Raw genomic sequence first — 20748 nt, 5'->3', positions numbered from 1 at the left:
GCTATTATAGTAAAAAGTAGATGTTTTTCTTCTCTTAATATCAAAAAGGTCTTTATGCATTTCTGTAGAAACCCTTTTAAAGGAGTGATAGGAAATCCTTATTTTTCAATGGATGCACTTAAGCAATTCTACCAACCTGTCAGTCACACATTGAACAAGCAATGCATTTGAATGTAAAAAAAAAAAAAAAAAAAATGGGGGAAAAATAAACTAATGCACCCTTTTTTATTTTTCACAATTTACAAGTGAGCTTTAAGTTAGTTTTTTTGGAAGGAATTTGCAACAGGTTTTCGACGTAGTCTATATTTGAGTTCTTCCACATGCATTTATAGAAAGTAACTTAAAAATGAATAAAAAAAACATATTACAGTTTTTCAGATCTATTTTGCTAACATGGGTTATTATTTCATAGAAAGCAGAGGAAAAAAAGTCAGTATCTGGATGTTATTTATGGAAAATGAAGCAACGTATTTATGAGTAACCTCAAGACATTTTGTTTTTTAATTAAAATGACAAGAAGTTAATATATTTCTAAACACAGGAAAGTCAGTTTCTACTAATAACTAAAAAGGAGAAGTTTTATTTATGAAAGTTATGGACACTTTGCCCACGTGCTTCACAGTGGATGAAGTAGGTGGGAGCGAGTTTCCCCATAGCTGAAATTTTAACTTCAGACATGCACGACTGCAACATCAGTGCATTAACAACGGAAGAACTACAGAAAATAGAATATTTTTAGAATTTGGAGATATTTTAGTCACAGAGCATCGATTTTGTGCCTCAACTCTATTTTTTCTTGCATCAGCATTGTTTGTGCAGTGCTGCTTGCTGTAACCCCGCCCTTCCCGACCCCATGTTACTGACTGAACGCATTATTACTCATTTCCTCTGTAATCTAAACTCGCTTTTTTCTTATCAAAATGTAAAAGAAGAAAAACTGCAATGCTTGGAGTGAATGAGGCAGCTGTGACCCTCTTGCCCAGCAGGGCCACACACACGTGCGCGCGCACACACACACACACACACACACACACACCTTGTAAACACTTTCATTCACACATTTCCTACATCCACAACTCAGTCTGATCGATCCATGGCAACGGAGCGTGATTGGCTTAAAAAAAAAGCCTTTTTGATCGACTTTTCCTGATGCGTTAATTAGGTGAAGTGCAAGTCGAGGAGGAGCCAGCACACTGTGTAGATCTGTGTAACTAAATGCAAACACACACACTCACACATAAACACACCAGATTCATTACCGTACTAGTTTGCATGTATATTGTATGGTCACTTAGCCAGGAGAAACGGCGCGGCGGCACGCTCGCACCGTTTCTTCGCTGTAGATTTTCATAGTTGGAGTCTCTTTAGAAAAGCCGAAAGGAGTTTGGAGCCAGACGGAGACCATTTCAGTCCCCCGCACCAATGTCTGACCTCTCACTTAGAAAATGTGTTACGCTGCAAAAAATTCGCTTCCATTTATACAAGAGACGAAACTTCTTCTGCCTGAAACGGTTAAAATGCATCCCAAACTCGGAGAGCGCGGTTTTCCCGCTGCGTGTGAACGGTTGGGGACCGACATGGCGCTCGCTGGTGAAACTCCGCCCTTTTCCAAAGAAGCCGATGCAGTCTGACAGTTTGTCTTCGGTAGCGTTTCCAATTTTTCCAGCACAGTAGGTGTTTCATACCGGTCTAATAGTGGTTGTAGTGCATTAGTTGTTTGGGGCCGGCAGCAGCCGGCGTTCGGTTCTGGTTTCTCTGTGAACAGTGAGGGAGGCGCCGCTGCTGCGGCCCTCTGAGGCGGATCGTTGATGGATGGGGAAAAAAAGAAAAAGGAAAAAAAAAAGATAAAAAAAGTTTCTGAACTCTGTTACAGTGTGCCATGCCCTCACAAGGCAGGAAATATTGCAGGTTTATTTCTTATAGCACATGTTTTTTTGTGAATTACATTTTTGGAGACATTTTTATTATGATTATTATAATTATTATTGTATCTGCGCCATGTTAGTTCTGGTTCTTTGTTATTTTTTCAAGATTCAAAATGTATTGTAAATGTTTCTAATAAAACAAAAAGGAAATGATTTCCAGTTTAAGCAGATTGTGTGTTTTTTTCCTGAGAGTCCTGATGGCTGGATTGATCTGTAGATGATGACGATTAATATTTAATAATCAGTAATCAGAGGGAAAATATCAGCCTGCAGCACTTTGCAAACATCTTAAATTACACTGGACATTAGAGGGTATGACAGTCAATAATGAGCTGGTTGTTTTAAAACTGGAGACACATAAAAGATGAGCTATAACAAATCTGATTTATTTATACATGTGCAGTCCAAATATACATACAACAGAATAAAGGCTTAAAAATGTCGACCTACACCCAGTTTAAGACTCGTGTTGATGTGGAAATAAACACCCTGTGTGTCTAACCTTTGGATTAAATCAAGCCCCTCCCTCCCTCCTCTATTCCACTATCAGACGCTAACAAACGCGGCCCTGGCTCCTGAACACAACCCCCACCGATCGGACAGGAAATAAAGACGAGTGAAAGTGAGGGCAGACCTCAGGGGGATCCCAGAAGGCAGAGTCCTCTTCCAGTTACATACAGCAGAGAGCAGAGCCAGAGAGGAGTAGGTGAGCAGGCAGTGGAGGATTTCATTTACAGTAAAACAAGCCATCACTGTACATCAGAGACCGCAGGAGCAGGGCAGGGCTGAGTGGCCTCACTATCTCATCCCCTGAAATCCAATCCATCCATTCATTCATCCGTCCCAGCTAGCGGGCGGCTCGTCCGCGCTTTTAAACCACATCTTTCCCCTCCATCGCCGCGAGGCTTTAGGGGGGAAAAGGTGAAACGGTCAGGATGGGAGCTGACATGCTCTGCAGTTAACCCATCCAGCAGCGGCGGCGGGCGCAGCCATCCCATCCCATTTAGAGTCGACGCTGCGCAGAGGCTGGCGGGAGCATGACTCATCTTCGAAGCACAAAGTGTGTGAAGAGTAGGAGAGGCGCCCAAACAAAGATCAAAAGCACTCAGAGCGAAGCTGCTTGTCACCGACAGGGAAGAATAGAGCCAAACTCTCCTGATTCCTTCATGGAAAGACTTGTTTTAAATGACAGAAAACAATCAAAAGAAGAGAAAATCCCTTTTTTCTGTGAAGCAGTTAGTGTGGGAAACCCTTTGGCCAAACAAGACAAGTGTTAATAAATATAAAGGAGGACATAATTTTCTAAATATTCCAGAAAAACGAAGGGAAACAGCAGTGAGAGAAGGCTGCTTTTCAGTCTTCTGGGAGTGGATTTTTACAGCCCAGCATCCCAGGAGTGAGAAACAGAAAGGAAGCCTGTAAAATCCGGCTTTTTAGGAGAGAAACTGCAGAAGAAGAAGGAGAAAAAAGGGCCTGATAGCATGTTCAGTTTCACATCAGAACCTGAATCCATGGTGATGATGCAGCTTCTTATAAAATCCCAACCCTCCCACATCACATCCTGTCCATCCTTCATTTGCTGCCCCCCCCCACCCCTCGTATCTACAAAACCCAGTGGAAGCGTCCCTCTACCCGTCAGCGCCTCCGTCTGCCCGTCTGGCCGGCCGGCGCTGCGCTGAGACGAAGGCGGAGGTCAGCGGCGAGGTCTCAGTTGTTCTGGCAGCAGGCGCCCTTACTGGACGAGCTCTGGGTGGGCTCCACCGTGATGGGAACCACGTTGGAGGCCGGAGAGAAGTCTGAGTTGCCCTGGCCCGTCATCTGCCTCTGGGACACGATGTGGTAGATGGCTGCGGAGGACAGAGGGCGGTGAGAGACGGGACAGGCAGCGGGACACTTTGGGATCAGGACGGCGAAACTGAACAACAACGGTTGCTTCCAGACTCCTGGCAGCAGAGACGGATTCTTCCGCCCTGAACCGGCAACGCTCCGTCATGTGGAAGAATCCTCATTTAAACACGAAGCAGGGCATTAAATAGATACATGCAGGGTGATGCAAAAACAGAAAGACTTCTTTAACTTTTTCGCCTTAATTTTGATTTTTGAAAAAAGAAATAAATAAATCACTTCATTTTAGGAAGGTGATGATATAGGATATTCACTGAACTTTGACCCAGAACCGCGCAGCATTCTGGGAGATGTAGGAAAGTATTTGGCTGTTGAACCTGATAAGTCAGGTTGGTGGCATCAACTAACTCTTCGGTTGCCTAGCAACGAACTCATTCTTTGGTTACCTAGCAACATCCTACTGAGTAACTTGCGCAGCATCAGTTTGCCTCATAACTGCATTAAAAAAAAAAAAAAACAGCACAGAGTGAAAACTGTGGATAAAACAGGGAAGGTCACCAGTTCAGCAGCATCTCAGATATTTAAAACTAATTAATTTCCAATAGACAATTATTGATGTCGATTGATATGAAATGCTTATATCATAAGTTTATCAGCCCTTTTGTCCAGACCTAATTTGATGTTTTAATTAAAGAAGCACATAATCTTCAACTCAATTTGCTTTGTTTTGAAAGTCAAAATCTCTAAACTGTTGCATCCATTTGTACTCGACCCCCTTTACTCTGATACCCCAAATTAAAATTGTAACACTTGCTGCTGTGGTTCCCTTTCACCCTGCACTGTCTCAAACGAACCAAACCTGTTCACCTCCTCACCTCTGGGGGCGCTGCGCCAAGAACCACTGAAGGAAACGACACAAAAACCTCTGATGAAGACACCGAGTGCAACTTTCTTCTTCACCAAATGTAAACAAAAGTCAGATTTTAACGGAAGTAGGTTTTATCTTGTGCATTTGTTTTGGTTCCATTTACTCAGAATGCCTTCTGTTGTAGTCCACTTCCTGTTTCCAGTCCGTTTGCATTCAACCCCGCTTTCATTTAATGATGACAAGAAGAAAACCCAAAGAAATCCATTTTAAAGATAGTCAGCAGTAATGTGGTAGCAGACCAAAATAACACCATGAAACATGGTGGAGGCAGCATCATGCTGTGCAGAGGATTTTCTTTAAAAGAGACATGAAAGCTGATCAGGTAAGATTCCAACAGGATGACCCCAACCTGAGCTGTGCTGGATGGTTTAGATCAAAGTATTTTCATGTGTTTAGGTGGTCCAGTCAAAGTCCACACCAAAATTTAACTATAATTCTCTGAAAGCAATTGGAAATGGATATTTTAACTCTTTCTCCATCCAGACTAACTGAGCATGTATCATTTTCCTCCCACTCGAAGTTGGTTAATTAATCTGGTATGTTGCGTTTGTTGTAAAACAGAAGTAACTAAATGCGGCAATACAACAAACGCGCGTCTTCACCTGAAATCCTCCGATGCAGGTTTCCAAGCTCAGAAGAACTAAAACATTCCCACCGATGGGCTGTCTGTGTCTCCCTGGCAGAACGCAACCACTGGGGCGTCTAATCGTCAAACTAAATGGAAAAGGCCAGAGCAGAATGGTGCACACCAAGACAGTTTGCTTAATTGCTGAAGAGACGCTGCCCTTTAATCTCGTTAAGAAGCCAGCATCATTTACACAGTAGTTAGTACAGTTTACACTCTTTTTCCCCTACAAAAGTCCTAGCTGGCAGTTTTGCCTGTTTTTCCTGTCTGAGGCAAATGATTAATATATTTTGAAGGGCAAGTTTGTTTACAGAGACTTCATAATCCATTTTACTTGTTTTTGGTTTATTTATTTTGGATATTTAAAATGTCTTCCAGTTTCTGTGTTAAATGTTCTTTGGAAATGAGTTTATTTATCCTTGAGAGGATTCCTGTGTACTTTCATTATTATGCCATTTTTATGTTACTAGTTAATAGATAGTCGTATCTTCTTGTCCTGGTAATTCTGAATCAATTCAAAATGCTCAAAAGTGGATTTTAGTCCGCTTAATGTTTTTGTAAAATTATATATATATATATATATATATATATATATATATATATATTTTTTTTTTTCCTTTAGGAAAAAGCCAAATGGCTAAGCTAGCCAAACACAGGTAATTTAAGTTACAGAATGTTATGCACAAACCTGTTTTTGTTTAAAGATAAACTGATGAAATTTGATGAAGTATGGAACATTATAGAATTGTTTTAAATATTGGCGCTCAGATGATGTGGTTTATTTCACAAAACTGCAACAAGAAAAACATTTTTCACATCAAGAGTCACATGATCAACAACTGGATGTTGCCACTGGTGCAAACCATGAAGAAGAAGACGACGACAGGAAGTAGTTGGAGAATTTCAACGCGGCATGTTTTTCAATGATTTATAGTTTGGACAAGCTTATTCACAAATGATTATTATTATGTTTCTTAACACCACAATTGCAAAATTGTAATTTTTCCACATCAGTATATACACAAAGTTTTCCAGACATTGTAATAGAAACGAAGCTACTGTTAGTCAACAATGGTCTCAAAACGATAATATAATTTATCGCAATAATTTCTGGGACAACAAATTACCCAGCAAAATTTGCTATTGTGACAGGTCAGCCTGTTGCCAAGCAATAAATCAATTAATTTCATGATAAATTAAAACAAACTAAATAATTTCCATTTGCCTAATTTATCGTTTTTCTCTTTATAAAAGTCTAGGTGATAAAATCTTCAGGCTGGTGCTTTGATCTCAAACAGCCCTTCTTCTGAAAGACAATTTTGTTTAGAGTCTAAATTCATTTTATTTGTTGTTTCTGTTTTTATTTATTTTTAATATTTGAAATGTTTTCCAGCTTCAGTGTTGAATGTTCAGTCGATTTAAAATTGTATTGATCTTTGAGAATGTGTTCTTGCATTATTATTCCATTACCATTATATTACTTGAAAATGGTCTCTGTGAAAATGTATGATCCAGAAAGCCGTGTTATTGTGACAGGCCTATGTTTATCCAGGTTTAGTGGGTCTGAATCCTTCTGCAGATCAAACTAACATATTTACGTTGTTTAGTTGAACTGAGATTCGTTTGTTGACTCAACAGGAATCTGAAATCATCACCGACTCACTGCTGCATTCAGACACTTCTCCAAAGTTGTCCTGAAATAAAAGTCCGGTGTGAAGCGAGAAAACTGTGAGAAGCATGACTCATCGCAGCATGACAGTACGGACAATAAGCCACCAGGACGACCCTCTCCACATCGCTACATGAGCCATGGCGGCTCTGCGCCTTACTGGCTTGCTGATGCACTGCTTTCCCTGCCTTAATGAGCTAATTAGCAGCGCTAACTCGATGTTGGTTTGAAGTTTTTTTTTTTGAGAGTTAGAAATAAGCGATATGTCTGTGGTGTGCCTGAAGCGGAGTCGCTGCTGGATCCAACATGGAGCTGAAGCAGCATACAAACAGCAGGTGCCACATGCAGACTGATTCAGGCTGGATTCCCCCTTCAGGCCACTCAGAGGTTGTTATGAAGTCACCAGTGCGGCCTTGAACCTCCTGAGGAGTCTGCTCAGATATGCTTACATCAGAAAACATGGATGGATCTTTATTTAGCCTCTGACTGGCTGCAGAAATTACTCATTTTTTTAAATTAAAAGGAAGATTCAGGAGGTTTTGCAACAGGATGCACATAAAGGATGGAGGCCAACACCTGATTCAGTGGAATTTTCTGCCATCCAGTGGCTGAAGTGAGAAACTACATAAATGGAACTGCTTAAGAGATGTTTTGTCGTCGCTTAATGAACACATGGAAAAGTTCTGCCGATTCTTTTAATGTTAAATGTTTTTTACTGTTAAAATTTGGTTTAATTGTAGAGCAGGAAGTGGAACTCACCTGTGAGAATTGTCTGAAAAGCCAGCTCAACGTTGGAGGAGTCTAACGCAGACGTCTCCAGGAAAGACAAGCCGTTCTTCTCTGGAGAACACAAACACAGTACGTTACACAAATATTAATATTCACTTTAAATTTCCTCACAGATTCTGATCTACTGTCCCCACAGGAAACCATCTTGTTCTTCTAAAAACACAACAAAGAGTTGTTGAAAGCAAGTGTGCCATGCAAAGATTTTGCTTTACTTTATTAACATGACATTTTTCCCACTGAATAAATTCTAATAAAAAGGCTGGATTCATTTATATGTTTGAAATTCAGGCTAAATTATCTCAATAATTAAATAAATGTTGAGACTTTTTGCACATCTCTACTGCAACCAAGTGGTACGTTCTGTAACTGTTTGGGTTCGTGTCATTTTTATTTTATAAGCATAGATATTATTAGTTAATGTCATAATCCGTTTTAAATCCTTTTCTTTAGCTGAAATAATACCTGAACTCTGACCCTGAAATCCCAGAGAGAGAAGCAGAACGTTCAAAGCATCTCCTCCATCATTACAGGCAAGAATTGTATCCCCTACTCCAACATCTTCCTAATCAAACGGCCAGACAGAGATTTAAAGAGAAGCAGCAAAAGCAAATGAGGTGGATTAGCAGTGCTAGCCAACAACTGATGAGTCATCCAGGACGTGTTGCTGCCCGGATACTGAGCCGTTAGTATGCAGTCATGAGACCGTCACACAGCAGCAGTCTTCAGTCAGAGGCCTCGTCAGATTTGTTGCGAGGCTGACTGCTACTGGAGATCCTTCCTGCCCACAGCATCACCATCCAACAAAGATCTAACGTGCTTCAACAAGAACAAAATGCCAGTAGATGGAGAATTGAAAACTGAAACATGAATGTGAGAAAATCTATACAAGTTCAACATTTTGGAAACTAACTGGTCGGAGCATTAGCGTGGTTAATGATCGGATGGTAAAATGTGTTAATCAAGGTGACGTATTTTATTTTACACAATCTGAATAAAATCAGACAGAATGAAGCAAGAGGTTTGTTTCTGCCAACTGGCAGCGCTGCTTTGCATTGATGCTTCCAGGTTGGGATCATTATGTAAACAAGACATAAATTAGGTCAGTGGAATAAAGAAAAAACAAGCATTTCTACAAACAGCCATGTCTGACTCAGAGACGGCTTCTTTTATCCTCAAGGATTCTCTTTATGCTGCTCTGAATCAACAGGATTTGTGCCTTTAACTTTCTGGCATTCAGCTCTGCCGAGTCTTTTATCAGCAAAGAACCCAGACAAGCTAAAAAAGAGCAGATTTATACAAGTTACACCAATAATCTGGTAAAACGTGTTTTACTTTGATGCTTTTGATTCCTCAAAATAACTAAATATGACACAGACTGCTGCTTTCAGAGAAGAAAAGGCCCAAACAGAACCAGGTCAAAGTGTTGAACATCTATTATTTTCAGTATCAGTGACAGAGCCTAATGAGCTGACAGAATAAAGCCTAATCGGGTTTTAATGAGCTTCTTATCAGGCTAAGCTAATGAGGAGCCAATAAAAGGTTGATGAGGCGGCGAACCTGCGAAGCCCTTGGCCTCGTCGGTGGGCACCGCCCTCAGGTGGCGCAGGTCACTCTTGTTGCCCACCAACATGATGACTATGTTGCTGTCTGCGTGGTCCTGCAGCTCCTTCAGCCAGCGCTCTGCGTTTTCGTACGTCAGGTGCTTGGCGATGTCGTAGACCAGGAGCGCTCCCACGGCGCCGCGGTAGTACCTGAGGTCAGAGGGTCACAAGCACTGTCACGCCGCTTTGATTTCATGTTTAATAGAGAATAATTCATGACATTTATTCTCCATTATATTCTGACTTTTTCTAGCAAATCTTTGACTTTTCAAACTAAAATTTCCTTGTTTTTTCTAGAAAATTTCAGAGATTTTTTGGCGGACACTTACTCCTTTTTCTGTCGATGTTAATCTCAAAATTTTTGAGTTTTTTTTTTGGCAAATTTAAAGCTTCTCTAAATCAGAAATTTGAATGTTACTTCTAGAGAATTAGAGACTGATTTCAAAATTTCTTAAGTTTTTTTTGACAGATATGTACTCTTTATTTTTTCCTACCTACAACTGCCCTGACATGCTGGTGTACTTTATGAGAACATCTTTCTTTTGGTGTTTCACACAAACACAATGCAGCGCCACTCGACTTCTTACTTCCTGTGGCATGTAGTTCTGTCTGTTTGCATGTGCAGAGAGCAGAGCGAACTGGATGGGGGAACTCACGCAGAAGTGATGGCTCTGTAGCGTTCCTGTCCCGCCGTGTCCCAGATCTGGGCCTTGATGGTCTTCCCCTCCACCTGGATGCTGCGTGTGGCGAACTCCACCCCGATGGTGCTCTTGCTCTCCAGGTTGAACTCGTTGCGGGTGAAGCGGGACAGCAGGTTACTCTTTCCTACGCCTGAATCGCCGATCAGCACCACTGCAGGGAAAACAGGAGCGTTAACAGGCCGTGTTCATTATTTATGATCCGTTTCATGGATGCTGCAGGTAAAAAAGCAAAACCACAAAACTAACAACCAGATTCAGAGGTAGAGAAACTCAGGAGGAAACTACTTTACATAACAAGGATGAAACTGATCACGTGACCGTGTCCAGTAACCCTGGAAACAATAAAACAAGGCTATGAACTTTTTAACCTTAAATTGCTGCTGTTTGTTTCTATATTTAAGTGCTAAGAAGGTGATTATTATGCTACAACATGATGGACTTTGAGAGTCTCATTTTTAAATCATGAAGTCCTGCTAATTTTATGTAAATTCAGTGTTTAAATTATGACAATTTCTAAAAAGTAATATTATTTATGAATATTTTATTGTTTATTTTATTGGTTCATAAGGCTTGAATTGAAACAGATGCCATCTCAGAGTCTAAGTTTTTACTCTGAATCTGGATTGAGATAAATATAAAAACCACACAATAAAAAAAAATAATATCCAAATTTCTCTATTTGAGCCTTGTGACAGAAAGATGTGCTTTTAAATCTATGTATTTTAGCAGCTTGTTCATATATTTATACCATGAATATGTTTAATAAACATTCTGGGTTGAAATAAAATAATGATGATAGTAAAATATCTACTAATGGTGGAGGAGTGAACAGGAATATTTTAGTTTTCACAGCTTATTATAAACAGCTATGCTGTAATAAACTATAGTAGAGAAGGAGGAAGGAAACCAGAAGAGAATTAAAATGATAAAGTAGATATGGAGAATCTGCAACATATGATAAATATTGTTCTATTAAATAATAAATCATGGGGCCAGTTTTGTTTCGTCTCCTTGTGTTGCTGTGCAGAGTCATTAAAAACCCATCAACCCTGACAAACATCACAGAGAAGAAATGGAAAAACATTTTATTATTTTTCGCCCATTGGTTTTACTGATGATAATGAGACACGACTTCCACTGTAGTGACCTCAGAGAGGTCATGACCTCCACTGTAGTCAGAGAGGTCATGACCCCTCCCAGAACCTCCGTTAAGGTTCTCCCTCTCCTTTAAATCCCACTGTGACTGAATCCACCCTGGATATTTGACAGTAAACTGAATCAGGCCAATGTTCCCCCCAGAAAACTTGCTAAGCCCGGTGGTAGGGGGGCCTATGGCGATCATCCAGCGACTTAATGTGTTTTTCAGTTAAAAAATGTTTAGAGTTGACTGGAAATTTGAAAATACCACCAAGTAATTATTATATTGCAAGACAATTAACAATACCTAAACACCAACTATAAAGTCTTAAAAAAGACAATATTTTCTGAACTTCAGTTGTTGCATCCGAATTAACAAGTCCAAATTTGCTGATTCTTTATCTGTGACTTGTCACTTTATTTGCTTCAGTTGTCAGTGTGTAGACCAGTAAAGACAGGAAGTGCTTACGCAGGTAATAAAAAAATAAAACTATTATAAATAAATTATGCTCAGCCTGGTGGGGAAAGCAAAGCCTGGTGGCCCGCCAGGCTTATAATACAATGAGGGAAATCCTGCAGGCAATATTAAAGACAGCTATTTCCACAGCAGTAGGTGAGTCAGTGTGTCTGAGGACCCACCGCCCTGCAGTTGGGAAACAGGAAGTTGGTTTGGGAAAGTTGAACCAACCGTCCACCATGTTTCTGCTTCAGTCCGAGTCAAGCTGCTCGTTCGTGACTGAGCAACTTTAATTTGGTTTATGTGGGAGTCATATGATGACAGTAAAACCATCATGTTCTGTTTCATCTCACACAAACGACTGTGGGTGGAAGAGAAAAATCATTACACAACTGTTCCTCGGTCCAATGCCACCAGACTGGTAGAGTCATAGCTCTGTTACACACCCAGCCACACACCTATTGTTGAATTAGTTTTTTTTTTAAGCTCAAAGACATGACAGGCCTTTGTCTGTTAATACAATTCTGCAGCCCGGCTGAATGAAAGCAAGTCTGTCTGCTCGCCGAGATTAATGGACTGTCTGAAATCCCCTGATAGCACAAAAATGGAAAGAAAGAAGGATAGTCATTACATGTTCGATTTAAGAGAAGAAGTTTATATTCCCCAGCCTCTGAAAAGCAGTAAAAGAGGTTGAGCAGGACGGCTAAGGTCCGAGATACCTTAGTGACTCAGTAGGAGCTCACCCTGCTTAACTCACAAAAGGAGAACAAAGGGCAATAATGTGAGCACTTTCTAGATTCAAGCAAAACTCTGAACCGCAGCCGTGTGCTTATCAGGATCCCAGCACCGCAGGGAGAGATCCAGATTAGTTTGGTCACATGAAAACCTGATTGAATCACTTCCCTCCTCCGAGGCGCAGCGTCTCTGTGGACGCTCACCCTGCATGCAGGCATTTCCAGTTTGACGAGCTGCTCGAAATTTTGACAAAAGGCTGCAAGCGAATCACCTCCAAGTGGCTTTGAGGAGCTCTAACTGCTTCTACCATGACTACAACAATGGCGGCCCCTCCCCAGGTACTGCGCCCTCACATCAAGTGAGGCAACAACTCAGCAGATTAGGCTGAATTACCTGGTAGATTTCTGCTTAAACATGACAAATTAAAATCACCAGAAATAAAAAAAAAATATATATATTTTTAGCTTTGATAGTCTTTAAAGTCATTATCATACCATGAAATGGTGTGATAAATACAATAAACATTTAAAATAATGTATTGGAATTCAAAGCATTCCTTTAATCATAACCTATTCAAATCATATCAAAGCTGTATTTTTGTATTAGTTTAATTTTTAAAGGATTACGATGCGGAAGTAAAAAGGCTATTGTAAAATAAATCCTAGAAAGCTAAAATTTGTACATATTTTGCAGCCTGGATGTGAGTTTGTCTCATCTATCAATCAATCCATTCATCCAGGAATTCAGCAAAATCAAGCCAACAGGATGGTTTGGTATTTTTTACTTTTTAAAGGCAAATGGTACAACTTTTAAACTTTTACTACAAAACAAACTTGACTCTCTCTGTCAGAAGTTAGGGGTCATCTGACTGTGACCCCTCATTGACCAACACTGCATCCCCAGGTGATTGCGTCATCGCCCTGGAAGATGATGAACTCTGAAGCAAATGATGCCTAAAGTGAGACATTAGAGTCCTATTATCTACCTTACATGACCCGTAAACCCACTGATTTTATTTAATGACGTAAACTGAAAAGAGTTTAGGCTTAAACAGGTGTCCCAGTCTCTACGGCTGGCTGTTATGTACTCCGGTTTACGACACCGACATCCCCGCGGTGGCATCAAATGACACAGGTGAAACTGACATTTAGCCAGGTAGCTAAAAGCGAAGAAACGACCACTCACCTTTAAAAAGGTAATCATATTCGTCCTCTTTGTGCGTCATAGTTTCTCTGCTTGAAGTCGAACAAACTTCGGGCGTATTTTAGTTACTTCGAAAACGACCGACAAAACCGTCCGTGACTTTAGCCCTGCCCCGTTTTCACTCTCACTACAGCGAAGTAGGAAAATAACCGTAAGAGTACAAAAAAAGTGAAGCAGTAGGTTTTAAATGTAATAAAATGACAACAACATCCAGAAGAGCAGAAACTTCAGGGCCGTCTTCCTCTCCTTCCTACACTTGCCATTACCGAGACTGCGACGTAACGTCAACACTAAACCCCGCCCCTCATGCTCTGTTAGTGGTCAATGGGGATTTGACAGTTGTTACTTGCCTCGACGTGATTGGCCAGCTGTGCTGTCGATTGTGAGTCAGCTGCCAGTTGTTAACTTGTATGACGTCGCGCAGCAACAGGTAAAATATAGCAAGTGAAGTTATCATATAGTAATGAGAACTCCATAACATAAACGGAAATTTATATTTCGGCTGTTTAGCACTTCCTTGCTCCCGTCTATAATGAAAGTAAAATTTCAAATGTCATTCTTGTTGTAACGAATGTTATGGATAATTATTTCCTATCAAAAGTGAGTAGAGTGAAAAAAGTATACTCAGACGGTGGATTACTTCAATATACTTTTACTCAAGCAGAGGTGAAGCTTAGTTATTGGAAAAACCTACTCAAGTATGTGTAACAAAAGAAAAAAAAACAATTAAAGCCACTGCATAACTGTTTGATCATAATGTGCAAATTTTCATATGTTAAAGAATGTGATAAAAAGTTAATAAATAACAACGCTCCAAAAAGTAGAATATTTCCTCTTCTACTTTTTAAAAACATTATATCTTTGAAATCAATGTATAGTGTGGTTAACATTACAACATTATATAACTGTATAAGACCATACTGTTTGCTCTACATTCCCTTCAAATTAAAATGAGACAAGTTGAAATAATAGTGCGGCAAAGAAGTTACTCAACTTAATTTAACTGCGTAAATGTAACTATCACTATTTGAGATATTTACAATGCACAACTAATTTTCTGAGAGTTGTTTAACAATATTTTTTAAATATCTCATATAATATTTAATAATATTTTTTGAACAAACAAACAAGCAACAGTAAGTATCTTAAACCTTATTTTAGAACATTATCAAAGGAGGGGACCTTGTTTCTATTGAAAATGCGCGCTATTTTAGATATATTTCATTTTAAGTCTGATTGTTACCGATGTCATTTTTGATTGCTGTGAGAAACGTTTTTATTACATACTGTAATTGCTTGCCATACAGGAACAAGCCTCAGGTGAGCTTGGAAAGCAGTGAGACCCAACTGGCAACCAGCGGGATCGTATGATTTCTGAGTAATACGTGTCACTGCTGCTCGTTGGTCCGTAGAGTGAGTGAGGCAGCAACAGAGCTCTGCAGGAACATAAACAGGTGGAGTTTTAAGGCTGGTGTTCGTTGTTTAAAAGGGGCAGGATAGTACTTAAATCAAAATCAAACGTCAAATAGTCAAAACAAACACGAGTGCTACATCTACATCAGAGCTATTTTCTACCTTTCCATTTTATTTTAGCATATTTTATTGCTGCTTTATGGGTTGATACATGTTTATTATTAGTAATATCTTTCATATAACTCACATATTGTGCACTTGTTTTAGAAAGTTTTCTGCTGACTTTGTTCGCTTTTTGTCATTAAATTTGTTATGAGTTGTCTCTTCAAGAGTAAATACTAAAACATCCTTTGCCTCTTCAGTTAATTTATTCTAGCAAATATCTGGAATATTGAGCCAGTAGAGCTTTAAGTGGTATTTGGGAATCCAACTGCCTACTGTAACGTTTTTCACACTGCAATCCCATCTACATGTTCAGAAACAATGGCTGTTGATGAAGAATCAGAGTTCATTACTGGCCAATATCAGGCAGAGCCAGCCCAAAGCAAAAGCAAGCCAGGTGGCTGATGATTTTTAAGGCCACAAAACCATCAGGGGTCTCCTATAAATGTTTAATTTTAACAACAACCAGATCTAGCTCTGAGGAGGAGCTGTGCCTCGAAGGCGGAGCTAAATCCACCAAGGACATTGGCACCGCATTTGGCACCACTGAATGGTTGCCATGGAGATCAAAAATGATTTCTGAAATTCATGAGAGAATCAAAGCAACACTCCAGGGATGTTTTTGAAGTGAGAATAACATTATAACATGATGTAAAACTAAAAAAATTTACATTTTAAATAATACTGACCCTTTAAGAATAAAAGTATTTTTATTGTTTTGCTAGCATATTTACAATCTAATGCTAGAGTTTGTCTAGTATTTGAGTTTGAGCTTCAGTTTGTTCACAAATATTTCTCAGCAAATATTAACCAGTTATGCCTGTTTGGTTTCAGTTAGTTTAACTTCACTCCATCTCCCAGATTTACACCAAATATGGATAAAAACTGTTAGTGGTGGTCATGAGGGGCCCCAAATGAAATTCTGCTCAGGGCCCCATTCAACTCTACGCTGCCCCTGATAGCAGGTGTTAAGCCCAAAATAAATGACTACTTTTGACTGAAATGGAAACAATAGATCACCAATGTAACCTGGAGTAGAATGGAAAAATTTAACAACATTTGAGAACATCTGTTATTTATTAATCTCAGGTTTCACTGCAGAAAATCCCATGAAATCAGAACTAGAAAGCTCAAAATAACTCACATTCAGGGTCTTCAGGACTATTATGTTTGTTTATTATTATGTTGCTGATACTGAATCGTTTTGCCCTATAAACGTGACGTACTTTGGGACTCGCATTACAGTGATTCCTGGAAATGTCCTGCTGTCATGTTTAGACAACACAAAGTTGGCCAACTTCTACTTGTTTTTTACTTGAGTCAGAAAAAGAGAACAACTAAATTAACATCTGTAGCTGCTCTCTTCTTCTAAAATGTAAGACATTTCTGGTTATAAGGCACCAATAATGAATCTACATAAATATTTATTTCTCACTAAAACACAGTCAGAGTAATCAGCTGCAGTACATTCTGATCGCTGAGGTCAGGACTCAAAACACACATCATTATCATCATCATCATCATCATCATCATCATCATCATCATCGAGCAGCTGGGAGCTCTTCATCAGTCAGATATCATCTCTCATTTAAACTGTACATATACATATATATAAATGCTTCAACTTCCCACCACAGATAGTCTCAAAGGTCCGTTCCGTGTTTCAGTGTTGACCTTTGTTCCAGAATGGAAGCTTGGTGCTGGTTTCATGTTTTAAACCTGTGCAGCTGAGAAACAAGTCGCTTCACTGAACGGAGCCGTTTGTTTCGTCATGTGGAGTCTCAGTCTCTGGCCAGCCTCAGCCCGGCGCTGCAGGTGGCCCCCTGCGGCCCCCAGAGGGACATTTGGGTTCAGATGTTCTTGCAGCACGGCTTCTTCTCCTCCTCCTGGCTTTCTGCTCTGGAGCTGTTCAGGGTCACGGCGTTTATGGACCCTCGCACCACTTCTTTGCTGTTCACCTTTTTATGAATCTCTGTGTGACAAAAATTATATATCTTGAATATTTAAAGCACAGCCAGTTTATTTTTTTAAAATAGAGCTTCTGTGGAGTACCTGTGAGTAGTCAGTATGTCATAGACAGTAGCACAGCAGATAGTCATCTACTACAGGTAAGATGATTATGACTAACAACTATTTTACAGTACCATAAACAGTCTTTACAATCATTCCAGCAGAAGTAACTAAGGGAAGTGATTCAGACACATGACAATTTGTTGTATGTAAAATGAAAAAATAAATTAAAACTGATAATTTACCTTCCAAGACTTTGTTGAATGCTGCTTCCACGTTAGTCGACTGCAAGGCCGAGGTTTCCAGGAACAACAGACCTTTCTTTTCTAGAGAAAAAGATCATCGGAGGACATTTTATGAGATTGAGTCATACGCTGCAGAATCTCACATGTGATCTTTGAACGTCATGACATCATCAAGTTTCCACCTGCAAAGTCTTTGGCCTCCTCAGTGGGAACAGATCTCTCTGACTCCAAGTCAGTCTTGTTGCCCACCAACATCACCACGATGTGGGGGTCAGCGTGGTCGTACAGCTCCTTCAGCCAGCGCTCCACGCTCTCATAGGTCAGATGTTTGGTGATGTCATAGACCAGCAGAGCTCCAACCGCCCCCCTGTAGTACCTGAGAACAGCCGCGTTAGTCGGTTTTACATGTCAAAGGTCAGAGCAAAGAGGAAGTTGTAGTTAAGCTGTTTTTACTTTCACATCATTTCCACTGCAGCGAGGCTCATGACATGTTGGAGCTTATTTGCATGTCACTGTCTAAACAAACTCTGACATGCAGGTGATTTTACATCTTCTGTTTGATATCTTTAGCAATGGAAGAGGAAAAGGGCCGCTGGAAAAAATGTCAGAATTCTGAAAAAAAGTCAGAATTCTTGAAAAAAACATTTTATTTAATTTTTTCCCCCAGTGGCCCTAATTCTCTTCCGTATCTAACTTTAGGAGAGCAGAAATCAGGAACTTGAAAAGCTGGACCTTTGGGTTCAGTTAGAACAGAACAACTGTTGATCTGTGATCCGTTTGGTTGGTCGGCTTTGCTTAGATTGCTCTGTACAAACAAAACTAAAATTCTGAGAAATTAATCTTCTCAGATTTAAAGGTTGGTGGTAACCACTGATTCTCCCCCATCAACTGGGAGCAACTTTTCTTCCAGTTGCCTTAATTTTGAAGTAATACAATAAAAACCTACTGAGACACTGATTTTGCAGAAGGTTCAGCTTTGGTTAGCAAGAAATCTTAAACTTAAGCCCTGTATACATAAGAATGTTTCCAAAAATGTTTTCCATTGTGTATCCGGAAAAAAATGTGTTCATATAACACTGATTACACAGATGAAAACACAAACAGGACTGGAGACAATGTAGTGTACATGCAGGCCAGCAGGAGGCAGTATTTTTGTAACCCTGCAAAATAGTAAATTTATCTTTGTTGAAGCATAAATGACAGATTTTGCTTTAAAATGCCAAGTAATCTGGAGAGGCGCAGCAGCACATGCAGAACATGGACACTGACGAATCACAGCAAATTTCACCATGCTTTATGACTGCGGCAGCCATTTTGGATTTACCTTAACAGCTCCAACCTTAACAGACTGGAGCTGTTAAGGTAAAAAACACATTCAAGAGAAGAATGTTACATCGGACCAATGAAAAAACATTTTATTCCAATCATGACACGATCAGTTGTGGCAATATATTATTTGATGTTCCTTATAATATTGTTTATTGGTATTATTGGTAATTATAAGGAAAGCTTCCTCTGTAATGAGTCAGCCGCTGTTTGCTTAATAAGAAAGGCTGAAACATGACAGTTCATAAAATCATTCCACAGGGTGTGTTTACCTCCATGAACTGTTAGAGTTCATGACCTTTACTGAAAGAAAACCTTCTCACCTGGCTAACCCTAAAAAGCTATTTTAAGCTGCTACTATTCACAGAAGTGTCAATAATAATGTGTAAAATAACATGATTGAAAAAGAAAAAAAGAATTATCTGCTTAAATAATTACTTGCTTCAAATGTGCCACCTTATCTCCCTCACTTCTCTAACAGGTGAGACTGTTAGGGATGATTATTTGATCCTTACATCACCTTCATTCAGAAACACTTAACAAAGGGAAATGTTTCTGCAGTTAGGAGCTCATAATTTCTTTCCACATAATTACAATTCTCCTCTCTTCTCTTCTTCCAACAGCATAATTAATTCCTGTTTAATGGGTTTTTGCTGGTTGTTGCAGGATAAATGTTAAATTCCATGGGAGTGGGAATTTGCATGCTGGAGTAAGTCAGTGAGTAATTACTGCAACATCCAGGCTGACAAGAAAAGAGCTAATCCAGCGATGAAGCATATCCTCTGATTCTGACACGGCTCTATTGTTTAAAACCAGTTTTCTCTGTTAATCCTAGTAGTTTAATTAAAAACAGAGGGAATCAGTGGTGCCTTTAGAAAAAGAGACCCAGGGAGAGTCCAGTGGTTTTCTGGTGGAACCAGCTGGAGTCTGATCCGTGGGGAGGGAGTGGAGTCAGGACGGTGCTGGGAGGTTTTTCAGGTAAAGGTTTCCTGTACTGGGGATCAGGGTGTGTCTCTGCCTGGGTTTTGGCTCAAAACTGCATCAGCTTAAGATGCTGACAGAAAAGGTTGCTCAACTACCAATGGTGCAAGAAAACAAGCTCTCCACGAGTCACATTTTGAAGAAATGCAGTTTGGAAATTCACTTTCTTAACTCCAACCAGCATCACTCAGATCTGATGCAACATCCTGCCGGATCACTACATCACCACAGTTCTGGACTAATCTATTAATATAGTCTAATATATTTAGAGATGCACCGATCTGATATTATGATCTGTATCTGTCTCGATTTTGAAGAAAAATCTAGATCAGGAATCTGTGACAATGTTACAAATCCATAATGGCAGATCTATTCAGCCTAAATCTGTGCTTTGTGCTCTGAGCAACATGATGCCTTATTATTTATTTTTAATTATATTTAGGATTCATAATTACAATTTCTATACCATTTGAAAGAAGGGTTTTCTGTTTGTTTTTACATGTTTGATCAAGACAGTCAACCTATTGTTTTGTTAGTTTCATTTTCTTTATTATTTATTTTACATTGGTTGTTATTCTTCTGTTTGCACTGACTGAACTAAAGTTGTGTAGTTTTTACTTGTTTGACCAAATTATTGGTGTATTTAGTGTGCTGTACTGGTGCAGATACATTTGTAATTCAGTACATTTAGATCTGTGGGTTTTAAAAATGAAACATTTTAAGTCAGTTCAGTATCAGTCGACAGTAGACCTCATATATCTATATCAATATTGTGAAATATGTGAAAAAAGTGGATCAGTGCATCCATAAATATATTATTAGAAAACTCCGACGTTCCATTGGAAACCTCCAGGTGTGAAAAATGTATTTTACTGTTTCAGACTGAGTTGCAACTTTATGCTTCTCTTTCTTTCTTTCTTTCTTTTTTTTTTTTTTTTTTTTTTTTTTTCCAAAAAAAAAAAAAAAAAAAAAAAAATAAAATTTTTTTTTTGTTTT

General features: G+C 39.4%; 2 protein-coding genes across 2 annotated transcripts in view; both read right to left on the bottom strand.

Moving 5' to 3' along the window:
- Positions 1–107: 107 nt before the first annotated feature.
- rab11al (RAB11a, member RAS oncogene family, like) lies at positions 108–13918 on the bottom strand. The gene is made up of 5 exons (XM_015039482.1): positions 13598–13918; positions 10039–10234; positions 9339–9532; positions 7752–7832; positions 108–3772 (listed from the first exon to the last, which is right to left on the bottom strand). The coding sequence occupies exons 1-5, from the start codon at positions 13635–13637 to the stop codon at positions 3633–3635; spliced, it is 651 nt and encodes a 216-aa protein (XP_014894968.1). The 5' UTR covers positions 13638–13918; the 3' UTR covers positions 108–3632.
- Positions 13919–16248: 2330 nt separating this feature from the next.
- Positions 16249–20748, bottom strand: part of rab25b (RAB25, member RAS oncogene family b) — a 13767-nt gene continuing 9267 nt past the window's right edge. Inside the window, exons 3-5 of the mRNA XM_015039478.1 lie at positions 17628–17821; positions 17446–17526; positions 16249–17162 (exon numbers count right to left, since the gene is read on the bottom strand). Coding sequence (XP_014894964.1) covers positions 17041–17162; positions 17446–17526; positions 17628–17821 — 397 coding nt within the window. The 3' untranslated portion in view covers positions 16249–17040. The remainder of the gene's footprint in view (positions 17163–17445; positions 17527–17627; positions 17822–20748) is intronic.

This window comes from Poecilia latipinna, unplaced genomic scaffold (genome assembly GCF_001443285.1).
Source record: "Poecilia latipinna isolate Pla-1442-1.1 unplaced genomic scaffold, P_latipinna-1.0 Scaffold473, whole genome shotgun sequence".
NCBI classification, from domain to species: domain Eukaryota; kingdom Metazoa; phylum Chordata; class Actinopteri; order Cyprinodontiformes; family Poeciliidae; genus Poecilia; species Poecilia latipinna.
The sequence above is the reverse complement of the archived record's forward strand: the minus strand, read 5'-3'. Positions and strand labels throughout refer to the sequence as shown.

What these genes read in the sequence shown, in the direction of transcription:
- rab11al (XM_015039482.1), bottom strand. Translation starts at nt 13,637, where the DNA reads ATGACGCACAAAGAGGACGAATATGATTACCTTTTTAAAG. An exon ending in ATATGATTACCTTTTTAAAG is followed by an intron (nt 10,235 to 13,597) that starts GTGAGTGGTCGT and finishes TTTTCCCTGCAG; the next exon opens with TGGTGCTGATCGGCGATTCA. An exon ending in TACAGAGCCATCACTTCTGC is followed by an intron (nt 9,533 to 10,038) that starts GTGAGTTCCCCC and finishes CTCTGACCTCAG; the next exon opens with GTACTACCGCGGCGCCGTGG.